Source organism: Panthera pardus, unplaced genomic scaffold (genome assembly GCF_024362965.1).
Source record: "Panthera pardus isolate Hobbes unplaced genomic scaffold, ASM2436296v1 HiC_scaffold_12, whole genome shotgun sequence".
Lineage (NCBI taxonomy): Eukaryota > Metazoa > Chordata > Mammalia > Carnivora > Felidae > Panthera > Panthera pardus.
In genome coordinates, this window is record NW_026526677.1 from 7843521 (window position 1) to 7858034 (window position 14514).

A 14514-nucleotide genomic window follows, 5' to 3' on the forward strand; every position below is an offset into this window, starting at 1 on the left:
CTCTGTCGCCTTCCCCTGCTGCTGCTTCCCTCCTTTGGTGCCAGGCTGTGGCTCAGGGTCCCGGCTGCTCCCCCCACTCTTCTGCTGCGGTTGACGACGCGTGTGGAGCTCAGCCGTACTGCCCGAGGGGCTCATGCCCCCAGAGCCACAGGGGAGCCTGTTTACCTCCACTGCAGGAACCTTCAGGGGCCCAAGGGATGCCAGATGCCCCCAGCTGCCTTTGTGTCCCGGGCCTAGGGGTGCAGGCAGAGCCTGTTCTGGGAGGAGCCATAGGATGCCAGGATATTCCCAGAAAGACAAGGGGCCGGCCCACTGAACACCTCTTTCTTGCTCTGGGCTCACAAGGCGAAAAGATGAAACTCAGAGAAAAGAGATTTGCCCACAGCCACACAATGAAATTGGGACCCAGCTCCTCTGCCTCCAGGTGCAGGACGTTCTGCAGCCCCAGCTCATCTGGGTCTGGTGGCATGGTGCAGGTGTCCCAAGGGCCCTAGGCCCCAATTTCATAGGACCCTAGTGCTCCGTTCCCCTTGCGAGGCTGGCCAACTGACATGTTGTGGGTCGTGTGTCCCATCAGAGGGATGGCCCAAGGTCCGGGGCCCTGGGCTACAGTTCTGTGTAGACAGTGTGCTTTCTGACCATGTGGGGCCGCCTGACCCTGGGGTCATAGGACAGCCATGCGGAGGCTGGGGCAGACTTTGCCTGTGGTGCCTGCTCGCCTCTGACTTGCTGGGTGTCCTCTGAAATCATACTTTGGGGGCCTCACGAGCCCCATCTGTGAGGCCTTGGCCCCTCCCTGAGAAAACAGATGGATTCTGGTTCCTCTTCAGGGTGAAAGATCGCCCTGTTCCCCAGTGGCAGCCTGGCATCCTCCATCAGGAAGGGTAGAAGGAAGGTTCCTGTAGGGGGTGGTGCTGGCCCCCTGGGACTTTGGGAGATGTGTGGCCACGGGTAGGGAGCCCTGGGGCAGACCCCTCCATTTGGCTCAGAGCCCAGGGGGGCATGGGGAGTGATGTGTCACAACTTGGGCTCTGAGCAGGGAGTCGTCCCAGAGCAGGGGATGCGGGGAATCTGGCCCTCCCCACCCATCTCCCTCCGAGAGATGTGGAGATGTGGGGTTGGTCAAGCCCTCAGCCCCACAAAGATCCCCTGTACGACTGGGATTCCCAAGGTGCCATCTCCCTCAGACGTGAGAGGCCCCGGGCCCCTCTAAGACGGGAGGCGGCAAGCCCTCTTCCCATCACCTGATTGCCCTGCCTCCCAGTTCTGGGGAGGGTTGGAGCCCTCTTGGGGGCAGGAGGGACAGGGGTCCGACCGAGGAAGGGGAGAGGGCACCTGGGCACGCGTGGTCCCCGGAAAGTGGTCCTGGGGGGGAACCCCCGCCCGCAGACACCCCTCCCTGTGAAGGATGTAAAAAAAAAGAAAACAAAAAACTTGTTCTGCCTTTTTGTCTCCCCTCCCCCTCTGCCCGCCCCACGGCCCCCCCAGACTGCCTGCGCGTCGGCTGCGCACCCAGTAAGTGGCTTCCCTCTTCTTCTGCCGAGCCCCCAGGGGCCTGGGATGCTGGACACTGGGATCTGGGGAGGGAGAGTGGGGGGGAGGAGAGCCTTCCTCACGGGCTTGTGTGGGGGTGGTGGGAGGGGAGCAGGCATGAGGGCGGGTGGGGGTGGTGTGGCTGTGGAGGGCAGAACGGGCCAAGCCAAGGTGAACCAAGAGGCGTTGGTGGAGGGCCCTGGGTCAGCATGCTCACTGAGAAAAGGAAGGCCAGGGAGCCTTGTCATCTCAAGTCCCTGGGAGGGTGGGGCAAAGACTTGGGTGCACCTCTGGCAGGAGGACCCCCCTCCCTGTGGCCGGAAGAAGCCGGAGAAGAGCCGGGATATTCCACTGCATCGCCAGAGGCGGCCACAAGGGGGCGGGCGAGGCACGCAGGAAAGAAGAGGGTGGGGAGCAGGGTCAGGGGTTCGAGGTTCAACGTTCAGCCCTCCACAGCTCCTGTGTTGGGGGGGGGGGCGCTGAGTTCCCGTCACGCCGGGGCGCATTCAGAAGGGACAGTGAATCTCTCAGCTGGGGGTGAGGAGGAGAGCAGGTGTGGGCATCTCCGAGCATCCCAGGGTGCTGGGCTCAGTGCGGTCTCCGAGAGAGTGTTTCTGCATGGCGTGCCCTGGTGTCGTGCGAGAGAGCACAGGAACCCGGCAGACACCGGCAGAGGGGGCCGTGTGCGCCCAGCGTGTCCGACCTCTGTGTGTTCGGTACCTGTGGGCGCGTGCGTGTTGAGCCCCGGCCCCGCTGGCGGGAGCCCTGGGAGTGCCGCAAAGTCGAGCATCCTTCTAAAGAAGAAGAGGTTTTGGTTTAGACCTGGAATCAGAGAATCCCAGCCTCGCATAAAGGGTCATAATTCCTAAGACGCGTTCCCCTCTCTGGCCAGGTCGGTTGTGCTGTGTGTGTGGTCGCATGTCCGGGTGCGTGGAGGTAACCAGAGGCGTACAGAAAGGTCACACCGGGTCCCTCTGTAGGCGGCGGGGGGTGGAGAGCTGTGTGTCTGCGTGAGGGTTTCACCGCCAGCAGCGAAGCCACGGGCGCGCGCTCACACGTGCGGCACAGGGGTGGTCTGGGAGTTTGAAAAGGACAGGCCTCTGCCTCGATGCTGAGAATTTCACTGCTGGCTACACACGCTGGCGCTGACGCTCCTGAGAAGACTCGGGAAGAAAACGCTGGTTGTAGGTACGGGCGGCTGTGTGCAGGGCCTCAGGGCACGACTCCAGAGGCACCGTTCGCATCCAATTCTGTTCCAGGGACGGCCTTGGGAGTTGCGCAAAGAGGCAGTGGGTGTTGTCTGGATTTCTGACTGGGTGTGGAAAGACTGGGTGAGCGTGTGTCCCCGCGTGCGGGGGGCGGGGGTGCGTGTGGCACAGCTGGCCGCGTGCCTTAGGCCGTAGGTGTGCAGCTGTGCGTGTGGGGGGGAGACCGTGCGCCTGGGCTGGGACCGGGAGCCACGGGCGAGCGAGCCGGAACGCCGCGCTCACTCCCCCCTTGGTGCCGCAGGTAAAGGCCCCGAGACGCTCTTTGCGGGACACAAGCTCAATGACAACGAGTGGCACACGGTGAGGGTGGTGCGGCGTGGCAAGAGCCTGCAGCTGTCTGTGGACAACGTCACCGTGGAGGGTGAGCGCGCTGAGCCCAGCGGGGTGGATACGCCTCCGGGGACCTGTGGACGGCCCTGTTCTTCTCAGTGACAACCGCCTGGCTTCCCTTCCTCGGGCAGCATTCTGGCAAAGCCCCCGCTGCTGTTTCTCCCCGAGGGGTGGCATGTCACGGGGGGGGGGGCCCGGACGCCGTTGTCCCCGGTGCCCATCAGCCCTGGGCCGGCGAGGCGTGCGGCCGCCGGCACCCCCACCGAGGGTGTCTGCCGATGTCTCTCCGGTGTGGCCCTCGTGTGGAGGGGAGGCTCCTGGCACCCCGGGGCCCAGCCCCAGAACCCGCCGCCCCCGCCCCCCCAGCCTGCCCCCCTCATCTCTGTCTCCGGTCCCGAGCAGGACAGATGGCGGGAGCCCACACGCGGCTAGAGTTCCACAACATTGAGACGGGCATCATGACGGAGCGGCGTTTCATCTCCGTGGTGCCCTCCAACTTCATCGGGCACCTGAGCGGGCTGGTGTTCAACGGCCAGCCCTACATGGACCAGTGCAAGGACGGCGACATCACCTACTGCGAGCTCAACGCCCGCTTCGGCCTGCGGGCCATCGTGGCCGATCCTGTCACCTTCAAGAGTCGCAGCAGCTACCTGGCGCTCGCCACGCTCCAAGCCTACGCTTCCATGCACCTCTTCTTCCAGTTCAAGACCACGGCCCCCGACGGGCTCCTCCTGTTCAACTCGGGCAACGGCAATGACTTCATTGTCATCGAGCTGGTCAAGGGGTGAGCTGCCGCGCCCTGCGCCGCCGGCGAGGGAGGGGTCCCCTTCCCCTGCTGACGGAGATACGGCCCCCGCCACTGGCTGAGATATCCAGTCCCCTCAGACCACAGCTCGAGGTTCAGGTCCCCAGCCCCCCGCCAAGATGGAAGAGTGGCACCCCCTTTTCCAACCCGGTGACTCCCCGGTTCCTTCCTTGCCAGTGTCCTTGCCGTTCACTGTCCTGGCTCAGGCGGGTCCTTTCTGCAGGCGGGAGGCAGGGCCCTGTCCCTATGGCCTCTCTTGCCTGAGGGGACCCCACCCTAGAGCAGCTGTGCCCTGCCCCCAGGAGCCCCTGCTGTCCCCACAAACCTCTCCCCCAACCAGCTCCTCGTCTGAGCCTGTCACGGGAGCCGGCTCCTCTGTGGCCCTCTGTCCCCACGTTGTCCCCATGATGGGACTTCACACCAGAGTCCTCTTGTTCTGGGCTGGGTCCCTCCACCGTGGGCTCTCCCCCTCTATCCCCTCCTCCTGCAGCACGAAGGACCCCTGCAAGCCGTAGCTCCTCCTTACCCTGCCCTCCCAGTATTGCCTTTGCCTTGACCCAGTGTCTCCTCCCTACCGCGGGGCAGGTACATCCACTATGTGTTTGACCTGGGGAATGGCCCGTCCTTGATGAAGGGGAACTCAGACAAGCCAGTCAATGACAACCAGTGGCACAACGTGGTGGTGTCCAGGGACCCAGGCAACGTGCACACGCTCAAGATCGACTCCCGCACGGTCACGCAGCACTCCAATGGCGCCCGAAACCTCGATCTCAAAGGTGGGGCCTGGGGCCTGTGGAGAAGGCCTGGCCCTGACCCAGATGCCCCCTTGGCCCCAGCAAGACCCTCCCTCCCCCACACCGGCTGGCGTGCTCTTTCACTCACGTGATTCTCCCTCTCCCCTCCTGGCCACGGTTTCCAACTCCTTCCTCTTCTTTTCTGTGTCCAGCCTGACGTTTTCCTGTCAAAGTTCTGTTCAGCTCTCCCGTGAGGCTGCCCTCAACACTGAAAGCCCGGCCATGGGATGTGCCTCACGGGGAGCTTGGTGGCCTCACTCTAGAGCTAGGGGTGGGCAGTCCAGGGCTTCTGAAGACCTCTTGGTTGCCCAAGATTGAGAGGCCTGCCTTGGTTGAGGGCTGGAAAGAGAATGGGGAGCATAGTGTCCTGGCAGATAGCTCCCCCCGAGTGGGTGGGAGGGGACGGTTGATAAGGGGAGGGGGGGTTAGCCGCTGCGGGGTCCCTGCATGTGGCCTGTCCTATACACTGGGCATCTACTAGGCTCTGTCTGGGCACTCTTCTGGACCCAGGCTTCCCTGGGAGGCTCGGTGTCACATCAGGGTCACACATTCCCCAGGGGCCCTTAGGTAGCTATTGAAGTGGTCATTGGCTGCCCCCGGAAGGGGTGCTGGAGAGAACAGGGAAGAAGGAGGAACCTAGAGTCAAGGCGTTGGGACAAGAGCAAAGATGAAGCCTGCAGCTTCTCCAGAACCCTCTGGGGCAACACGAGCGACCTTCTTCATCTGCCCCAAGCAGCCCTCAGCCCCATGGAGACCCCTGCGTGGTCCGTGTGACTCACATCGTCTGGGGTCTGGGAGGGTCCTCAGAGACCAGTGAAGTCACCCCCCGCCTTGAGAAGGAGGAAATGGGAGAAAACGGGAGGCTAGGAGGCTTGCCTGAGGTCCCCAAGTGAGCTGGAGGCAGAATGGGATCTAGAAGCCCGGTCAGGTGCCGGCCAGATCTTTCGGCTTAGTGCTGCCAATTCTCCCAGCTTCCAGAAGGGGGCAGCATGTCACAGATTATCCGAAGCGCTGGCAGACCCGAGGGTGGTCTGGGTTAGTCTTGTGTTGCATCGAGCTAGTGGCCAAGACCCCGTCTCGCTGAAAAGCTTGCGCCCTGGGCCGGCCAAGTCTTCCGGGGAGTTGGGCGCGATACGGCCAGGGCAGTGATGCATGGGATCGGATGTCCCCGAGGAGAACTTCCTGGAGTCACCCAGAGTCCCCGGCCCAGCCCTAACTGTTGGGGAAAGGGAGCTGGGTTAGAGCACTCAGGAGAGAGAGGCCTGAGGGAGCTCAGGGAATAGGGGGAGGGGAGAGGGTGGGGGCGGCGCAGACAGGCCCTCACGTCTCTGAAAGGCCCTGATTACAGGCCGGAACTGGAAATCAGCTGTGTGGGAGAGAGCATGGAGCCCGGTCTCCCAGCTGCTCCCCATCCCCCAAGCACCCCACCCTGGGCATCTGGGCTTCTCGGGGAGGGGAGCAGACAGATGGCAGAGTGGAGAAGGAAGAAGGAAGGGGGGGGGGTCGTGGGATCTCTATACGGAAGCCCGAGTCTGGGACGACCTGACAAGCAGATGCTGGTATCCTGGGAGGGGGATGGGGACCGGGATTCAGGCTTTGACCCCTCTCCCTTTACAGGGGAGTTGTACATTGGCGGTCTGAGCAAGAACATGTTCAGCAACCTGCCCAAGCTGGTGGCCTCCCGGGATGGCTTTCAGGGCTGCCTGGCCTCGGTGGACCTCAACGGACGCCTCCCAGACCTCATCGCCGACGCCCTGCACCGCATCGGGCAGGTGGAGAGGGGCTGTGACGGTGAGTGGCGGGTGCAGGAGTTGGGGGTGACTCTGCGGGCCGCAGGAGGGCCGGCCGCAGGGCTTCGCTGGGGCAGCACAGTGGCCTTGCTTCTCGGGCCTCGCGGGAGCCTGTCCCCACAGCCCTGGGGCAGGGGTGCCGGGGGTGAAGGGTCACTCACTTTTCCTGTTGCCTCTCACCCTGGCCCCTTATCGCAGTTCAAAGCCAAGCCCAGCCGTCCCTGAGCACCCCTCCCCACCCGTGGCCACCCCCCCCCACGCCCTTGTCGGTTTTTGGCCCTTTGGTCCTGGCAGGACTGAGAGTGGGGCCTCTCACTGGACTCTGAAGCTTCCGCGCCTCCTGGGGAGGGAGGGGGCTTGGCTGAGTGGGGGGTGTTGCTTCCTCCCGCCTCTTCCAGGCCCCAGCACCACCTGCACCGAAGAGTCCTGTGCCAACCAGGGTGTCTGCTTGCAGCAGTGGGATGGCTTCACCTGTGACTGCACCATGACTTCCTACGGAGGCCCTGTCTGCAATGACCGTGAGTTCCCGGGGGGATCTGGCCCCTTCCCAGCCATAGGGACTGCGGGGAGGGTCTCTGAGAGCCGTGCTGCTTGCTTCCTTCTTATCCCCTCTTGTCCCTAGAGCACGGGGCGGTGGGTTGGGGGGGAGTGGGGGGAGGGGAGCTGCTGGCTGCTGTCGACCCTCAACCCTCGACCCCTTGGAGTCTTTCCTTTGGGGCCTGGGCGGGATTGCTGCTGCCTGAGCCCCTGGGGCAATCTGCTGATAAGACGGCCTCCTCCCTTTGCTCGGAGCTGGCTGGACGCTGCCCCCTTCACCTGTACCCAAAGATGTCAGCCTCTGTTGCTCTCCCTGTGAGGTTTTGGTGACGGTCTTAACAGGTTTGATGTACCTGCTATAGCTCAGGACAGGGGGCAGGCGTCGACCTGCACCCCCTTTCCTCCGGTGCCCTCGGGAGAGTGCAGCGGAAGTCTCGAATTTCCTGCCCAGAGTCGGCCCGCTCCCAAGGGGGCAGGCTCAGGAGATTCCCAGGAGGCCAGGCCGCTGGACAGCTGGCTTCCCTAGACAGCAGTCATGCTGTTCCTGACTCCCCCCGCCCCCCGCCAAGAATCTCAGCTGTAGGTGGTCCCCTTGGAGCCACAAGGACACTCCTTAGCGTCCTTGCCTCGTTCTTCTCCCTGTCTGGGCATCTGTCTGCCAACTTGCATATTGTCTGAGGCCCCTCCCTAGAGAGGGCACTGTCAGCGGCAGTTTCTGGTACCGGGGCTTGGTGGCCAGCAGCGGGTTAGGGCTTGGCAGAGGGAGGGCAGCTGGGGCAGGAAGTGGAGAGAGAGAGACTCCTATCTGAGGGGGGCTGCGGAGTTTCTCTCGGACGACTGGCCTGCGGGCAGCAGCGAGGAAGAGGGCAGCCTTCTCAGGCATCACCTGAATGGTCTTCCTTCGGGGTAGCCCTGTGGAGAGACCAGGGGTGTGGCCAGTCAGCTGCCTGGGAAAAGACACACACACACACACACACACACACACACACACACCACTCAGGACTGGGCTTTTTCATTTTACAAACATGGGGACCGAGGCCTGGAGGGGTCAGTGGATTTCTGGGGGTAGTTAATAGTAGATGTGGGCTGAGAACTGGGGTCGGTGCCTTTGCTTCCCTGCCACGTCTTGGAGCCGTAGTCATCCGGGCACGAGTCCTGAGTCTCTTACGGGATCCACCTACAAGTTCCAGGGACTGGGCTCTTGGGCAGATCTTGGTTCTTCCTCCTCTGTGGGAAGCATGTCCTGCCCTCTTCCTCAGCACTGTTGGGGGGCTCTGAGGCCTGGCCCAGGCTTGAGGATCTCCGCTTCCTGTTCCCATCCTGTCTTCAGGGTTTTCCTCGTCTGACCTGCTCCTCTCTGTTCCTCCCAAAGCCCCCAGACGATGTCCCCCAGGGCTCAGGGACACTGGAGCCCTGGCTCCCCGGGGAAGAAAGACAGGGCGGGGCCTCTTTCTATCCAGCTCACTCACTGTGCACAGATCTGGAGACGGTGGTAACTTCGATGCTTAACAGTAATAATCCCCACTGGTTGTTTAGCGTTTGGCAGTTCACAAAGCTCTTTTAATTTATTCCTCAGTGAAGGCAGTGGGCTGGAGACCGGCCGTCCTGTTTAACTGATGGGGAAACCGAGGCCACTTGCATGCCCTAAATTCTCGGGTGCTGGGGGGATAGAGTGCGGCTGGAGCCTGGGAGCTCCTGACTCCATGACCTCCTGCTGTTCATTTAGTCCCGGGTGGTGGTGCTGAAAGTGGGCATTTCTTTTTTTTTTTTTTTTTAATTTTTTTAATGTTTATTTATTTTTAAGAGAGAGAGACAGACAGACAGAGACAAAGTCAGAGTGTGAATGGGGGGTGGGGGAAGGCAGAGAGAGAGGGAGACACAGAACCGGAAGCAGGCTCCAGGCTCCGAGCTGTCAGCACAGAGCCCGACGCGGGGCTCGAACTCACGAACCGCGAGATCATGACCTGAGCCGGAGTCGGATGCTCAACCGACTGAGCCCCCCAGGCACCCCTAATAGTGGGCATTTCTTGCCTGGGATGCAAAGGATCAAGGTCAAGAAATACTGCTGCCCACTGTCACTACTACACTGGCACATACCGGAGCCTTCTGGAAGCGGGCATAGAGATTGTTGGGAATTTAGGGAGTTATGTCATCTTTTAGCGAGGGTGGGAAGAGAGGCTGGAACCGCTTCTTCAGGTTCCAGGAAGGCGGGAGGCAGGGAGACTCGGGGCTGGGGAGCAGGGCATATCTTGGGAAGAATCACCATCCCCGAGCACTGGTCTGTGTCTGGTGGCAGGCCTGAGCAGAGCCGTGGAGGTCAAGACAAGGTGGGTGCAACCTGGCAGCTGCTGGGATTCTGCCTGCTGCTTCCCCCGATACCGGCCCTGGGGGACCTTCTGAGATCTCTGCCCCGGAAGGGCAGGGCAGGAACCTGGGGCTGGGGGCTGTGCCATTACTTCCCAAACCATAATTCCCTCTTCTCTTGGGATCGTGCCTCCAATTCTCCACGTTCGGCTCTGTGTCTTGTTCGTGCTGTCCCTCTATGGCTGGTCTTCTTGGGGCCCAGCCGCTGCACAAGGTCAAGCAGGAACCTGGCCGAGAGGCCTGTTCAGTTCACCCTGCTTGAGTGTGAAGGCCCTGGGAACAGCACGGGCATGAAGGGGCCCAGAGCCGGAAGAGAGGGAGGAGGGTGGGAATGGCCAGGGTGTCCTCAGAGCGTTGGGGTTGTCTGGTGGGGGAGAGACTGGGGCGGGGAGACGTCTGACCTTCATTCAGGACAACCTTTCCCAGCTTGTGGCCTCAGTTTCTCCGTCTGTAACATGGGGTGTGCAGGACCTCTGTGTCCCTTTAAAGTTCAGTAGTCTGCTCTGGGAAGGCAGGAGAGATCAGAGGAGAGAACCCATCTCTGCCATGAGAGAGAGAAAAGTGGGGGAGAGAATGGAGAACAGAATACGAAATGAGGGAGGAAGGGAAGCTAGAAGGAGGGACACGGCTTGACATGGGGCTGAGACTCCAGGGCTGGGGTTTGGGACCCAGGCGCTCCCATCAGGCCTGCTCAGGGTTCTGTCTTCCAGAACCCCCCTCTCCCAGGATATCAGCTCTTCCCCATGCCTGCCCTCCCCTTCTCATCTCTCCACTTGCTCTGTTCATCTCCGCGGGCTCTATTGATGTCTTGCACACCTCTCCCTCTCCTCTTTTACCCTCCGTCTCCCCCCCTGGCTCCCCAACGTCACCCCCTCCAACTCTCTCCACTTCCCACTCACTGATATTGATTGGCCTCTAGGCGGTTTCCCTTCCTCTCCTCTCACCGCCACCGGCTCCTCCCTCCTTCCCTCTGGGACCATAAATTTTCTGCCTGCTCAGAGCTGTGTCAGTCTCTATTCCAGAGCCTGGGGCACAAGGATGGGATGGAGAGGGCAGGGGGACAAGGCTTCAGGGGGCCCCAGCCCCGCTTTGCAGGCTGCAGTGTCTCTTTCCTCACGGAGCCATGTTCCACCTCGAAGCCTTCCTTCTCTTCTGGGGACCCCTTTCTTCACTTCTGAAGGGCCAGGGGCCAAATGGGGCCACGTGCTCCCACAAGGTTGGGGAGGTGACCTGGGCAACAGGGGAGCTGTCCTGGGTGCTGACTGCAGTCAGGCGTTCCCGTCCGGCTCACGGTGCTGGAAGATGAAATTCAGAATCAATTAGCAGGAGCCAGCCCTCTCCTGCCTGTGCGCACCCATTCCCTGTCCCCTTTCTCACATCGCCTCCCCTTTCCTTTTGCCCTTTCTTCACCACCCCTCCTCACTCTACTACCCTGTTTCTTTGGCTCCTTCCAGGTCCATCTCCACCTCCCTCCCTCTTCCTCTTTCTTGACCCTCTGCCCCCCACCCCCACCCCTTCCCTGGTTCGAGGAGACCATCGTCTCACTGAACCCAGATTGATGTGGGTGCAGAGGTCACATCCAGATGAAGGGACGGGAGTCTCTCTGCACTTACCTCTTGGGCTATGACAAGTGCTTCCCAGAGAGGTCCCCAAAACTCTGCGGTGGGGAGTGGGGGGAGGCAGATCCCAGTGGAGGGGCACCTAGAAGAAGTGGCTTCCTCGGCCGAACCTAAGTGACCCAGGAAGGGTTTTTGTCCTAAATGGGACACTCAGTGGACAGGTGTCCTGAAAACTCCGTGGAGGGAGAGGTTGAGGCCGGGGGAGGGGAAGATCGGAGGCGTCCAGCGAGGGTGTGCTGGGTAGGGGAGCACCCTTTTGGGAAGGTAGTGAGAAGAGTGTACGTGTGTGACGTGTCTTCCCCTTGAGTACCTGTGAGGCTCTGGGTCATTGTTTTTGGAGGGTGAGCTGGGAGGAGGTGTCTGTGTGTGTGTTGGCTGTTCATCGCTTGCGGCCGAACACGTATGTGTGCGCGCATGTGTGCCTCTGTGCATGTGCACACCTCCTGCCCCTCCCCCGCGCCGAGTGTGAGTCCGTGCGCCAGTGTCTATGAGCACATGTATGCATGTATGTGTCTGAGCCTGTGTGTGTGCCTGCGCGCTCACTGGTGCCTGTATGGGCACGTGGGTGTCTCCATACCCGTCCACATCCCAGCGTGCACGTGTGTTCCGAGGGGTGCGTGCAGAGGTGGCCGTGGCCACATCTCTGCGCGCTGGACCAGAGAGGGCACCACTGGGGTTCGTCCAGGTGCGGGGGAAGGGAAGGCGGAGGAAGAGAGCTGCCTCTCTTGCTAGCCTCAGTCCTGTTCAATTATTCAGCAGGGCCCCTTCTCTGGAGCGGGCGGGAGGGGAGCGCGCGCGCGCCCGGGCGCGGGGGAGGGGCGGGGCGGGGCGCGCGCAGAGGAGAGGCGAGCGCCAGGCGGGCTAGCCAGGTGCCGTGCGGCGGAGCTGCCCAGCGCCGCCCGCAGATCGGGAGCCGCTCGGGTCCCTCTGCCCTGCCCCCTCCTCCTCCCGCGCTCCCTCTCCCCTCCCTCTCCGCTCCTCTCCTCTCCTCCCTCCCTCTCCCTTCCAGCCCTCAGCCTCTGCAGCAACACTCCGCTGCCTCCATCTCTCCACCGGAATCTCGCAGGCTCGCGCCTTTCCTCTGCTCAGTCCCGCTCCCCTCCTCTCCTCTCCCCTCCTCTCCCTTCATTCCCCCCCTCACCCGGATTTGCTTCCCTCCTCCCTTTTCCCGCCCCCCCCCCCCGGCCGCTCCCTCCTTTCCCCCCCCCCGGCCTCCGTCGGGCGGCAGCGGCAGCAGCGGCGCGGCCGGCCCTAGTCTCCGTCGTTCTCCCGCTTCTCCCCTCCGGCCTCCCCCCTCCCCCGGCTCGGTTTTTCCGCAGGATTTCCCCCGCTCTCCCATCCCTGCTTGGCCCCCGCGCCTCCCCTACCTCTCCACCCGGCACCATGCCCCCTCCCCCGGGCGCTCCCCCGGGTTTCTGACGGCCCTCTGCGCCGCTCCGACCCCGCCGGGATGCGGGCAGACCCTTAGCTCCTCGAGATGGACCCAGGCGTCCTGGACCTTGGCGTTGCCGCTCCGCGGACCTCGGATTCCCCGGCGGGATCCAGTTGATTTCGTTGGCTCCGGACCGAGGCTTGGGCTCTGGTTTTCCTTCTCTTCACCCCTACCCCCCCTCCCGGGGCTCGGAGCCGGAGGGGGGCTTCGCGGGGCTGCGCAGCCCCGCGTCCCCGCCCCCGGCCATGGGGCTGTGAGGCGGCCGCCCCCGGGCCGAAATGCCCCCCGGGGGGAGCGGGCCGGGGGGGTGCCCGCGCCGCCCCCCCGCCCTGGCCGGGCCCCCGACGCCGCCGCCGCCACCTCTGCTGCCGCTCCTGCTGCTGCCGCTACTGCTGGGGGCGGCCGAGGGGGCCCGGGTCTCCTCCAGCCTCAGCACCACCCACCACGTCCACCACTTCCACAGCAAGCACGGCACCGTGCCCATCGCCATCAACCGCATGCCCTTCCTCACCCGCGGCGGGCACGGTAAGTGGCGCTCTGCCGTGGCCGGCCCCCCCCACCCCCACCCCCGTCCCCCCTCCCCGGGCCTCCCGTGCGCGCGGCCCCGGCCCCGGCCCCGCGGGCCGCACCCCAGCTTGTGCGCGCCGAGGCCCGGCCCCTCCGCTTTGCGGGCCCGCGTTCCCTCACCTACCATCTCGGGCTCCCAGCTCCTCGGCCCCACCCTGGCCTCTCCATCACCCCCTGCGTCGGCCTCAGCTTGGCCGTCATCGCTCCTTTCTTGCCTCACCTTCACCTCCTTCTCCCCATCTCGGTCTGTCAACCCCTTCCTGTTTCCGCTCCCATCACCTCCCCATCTCTGTGCCTTCGTCCTCGGTCCAGCTCTCCCCCTACCCTGCCCTCTCCTCCACCTCTGCCCCTCACCGTTTCTCCAGCCGGCTCACCTCCACCTCTGCCCCTCCCTACCTTCCCACTGCTCGTCCGGCATCTCTGGGCCTAGTTTCTCATCTTTGTCCCCCCAGCTATGCTCCCCTCCGCCCCATCTGTCATCTCTGCCTCTGACGTGTCCCGTCTCTTCCTCTCCCACCTCTCCCATGTCCGCCTCTATTTCACCTCTGTCCCCCCCCCCCCGCACCCACCCCGTTTCCCCTCTGACTGGCCTTCCATCACCCCCCAAACAGTCAGCTCCCTCCCCTGCCCCAGCCCTCTCCGGGCCTCATCTCTCCTTTGCAACCCCTCTGCACCTCTGCCCTACCTGCACCTCTGACCCCCAGCGTCTCTCACCTCTGCAACCTTACTGCTTGGAACTCACACTCCCCCCCCTCCCCGCCCCAGGCTCCCTATGATCTCCCAGCCCAATCTCCCCACCTCCCCTCATCCCAGTCACCCCATCAACCTGGGCCAGTCCTCCGTCACCTTCCACTTCCTGTCACCTCTTATCTCAGCCCCTCGTGACCCTTCCATCTCAAAACCGGCTTCATCTTCCCTCTCAGACCTCATCAACTTCCATTTCCAACCTCCATCACTTCTTGTTTCGGCCCTGTATCACCTCCCGCCTCGGCCCCCCATCACTTCATAGCTTCAACCCTCAGGTTCTCTGTGTGCCATTCCTTCCTAACTCCGTACCTGCCGCCTTCCACCTCTGTCCTCCCTGGTCCCCGTGACCCCTCGCTTCTCGTCCCCGCACCCCACAACTTCCAGCCTCTGCACTCTCTCCATCACTGACACGTCCTGACACTTCACCCCTCTTTCCCGTGCCGGACCCCATCGCTTCCCATCTCAGGTCCCTCCTTCCCAGTCCAGATCAGACCTGTCACCTCCCATCCCGGAGACCCTATCACTTCCCATTTTAGTCCACACATCACGTCCCTTCCCTGCATACTGGCATCCCTTTCCATAGGGGACCCGTATCCCCTCCATCTGTGTACCTCTCTCCCTCCCACTTCTGCACCTCCCCCCCTCCCATCTCTGCGCCTCCTTCGCCTCCTGTTCCTGTCCCCCCATCACCTCCCACCTTGACTCCCATGGTGTTCTGACATCTCCAA

General features: G+C 63.0%; 1 protein-coding gene and 1 long non-coding RNA gene across 35 annotated transcripts in view; one reads left to right on the forward strand and one right to left on the reverse strand.

Moving 5' to 3' along the window:
* The window catches only part of NRXN2 (neurexin 2), a 108808-nt gene that overhangs the window by 60210 nt on the left and 34084 nt on the right, over nucleotides 1-14514 (forward strand). For 12 of the 34 annotated variants that reach the window (XM_053899506.1, XM_053899512.1, XM_053899507.1 and 9 more), the window contains 6 exons: nucleotides 1489-1515; nucleotides 3043-3162; nucleotides 3534-3915; nucleotides 4522-4712; nucleotides 6348-6521; nucleotides 6919-7038. In XM_053899506.1, the coding sequence (XP_053755481.1) occupies nucleotides 1489-1515; nucleotides 3043-3162; nucleotides 3534-3915; nucleotides 4522-4712; nucleotides 6348-6521; nucleotides 6919-7038 (1014 nt within the window). Of the gene's footprint in view, nucleotides 1-1488; nucleotides 1516-3033; nucleotides 3163-3533; nucleotides 3916-4521; nucleotides 4713-6347; nucleotides 6522-6918; nucleotides 7039-11865; nucleotides 12998-14514 lie in introns of those variants that run through there. The other 22 variants (XM_053899505.1, XM_053899510.1, XM_053899485.1 and 19 more) reach the window with 6 other exon arrangements.
* LOC109246680 (uncharacterized) lies at nucleotides 10417-11860 on the reverse strand. Its single transcript, XR_002071434.2, has 2 exons — nucleotides 11035-11860; nucleotides 10417-10716 (listed from the first exon to the last, which is right to left on the reverse strand). It is a non-coding gene; the product is annotated as an uncharacterized LOC109246680 (long non-coding RNA).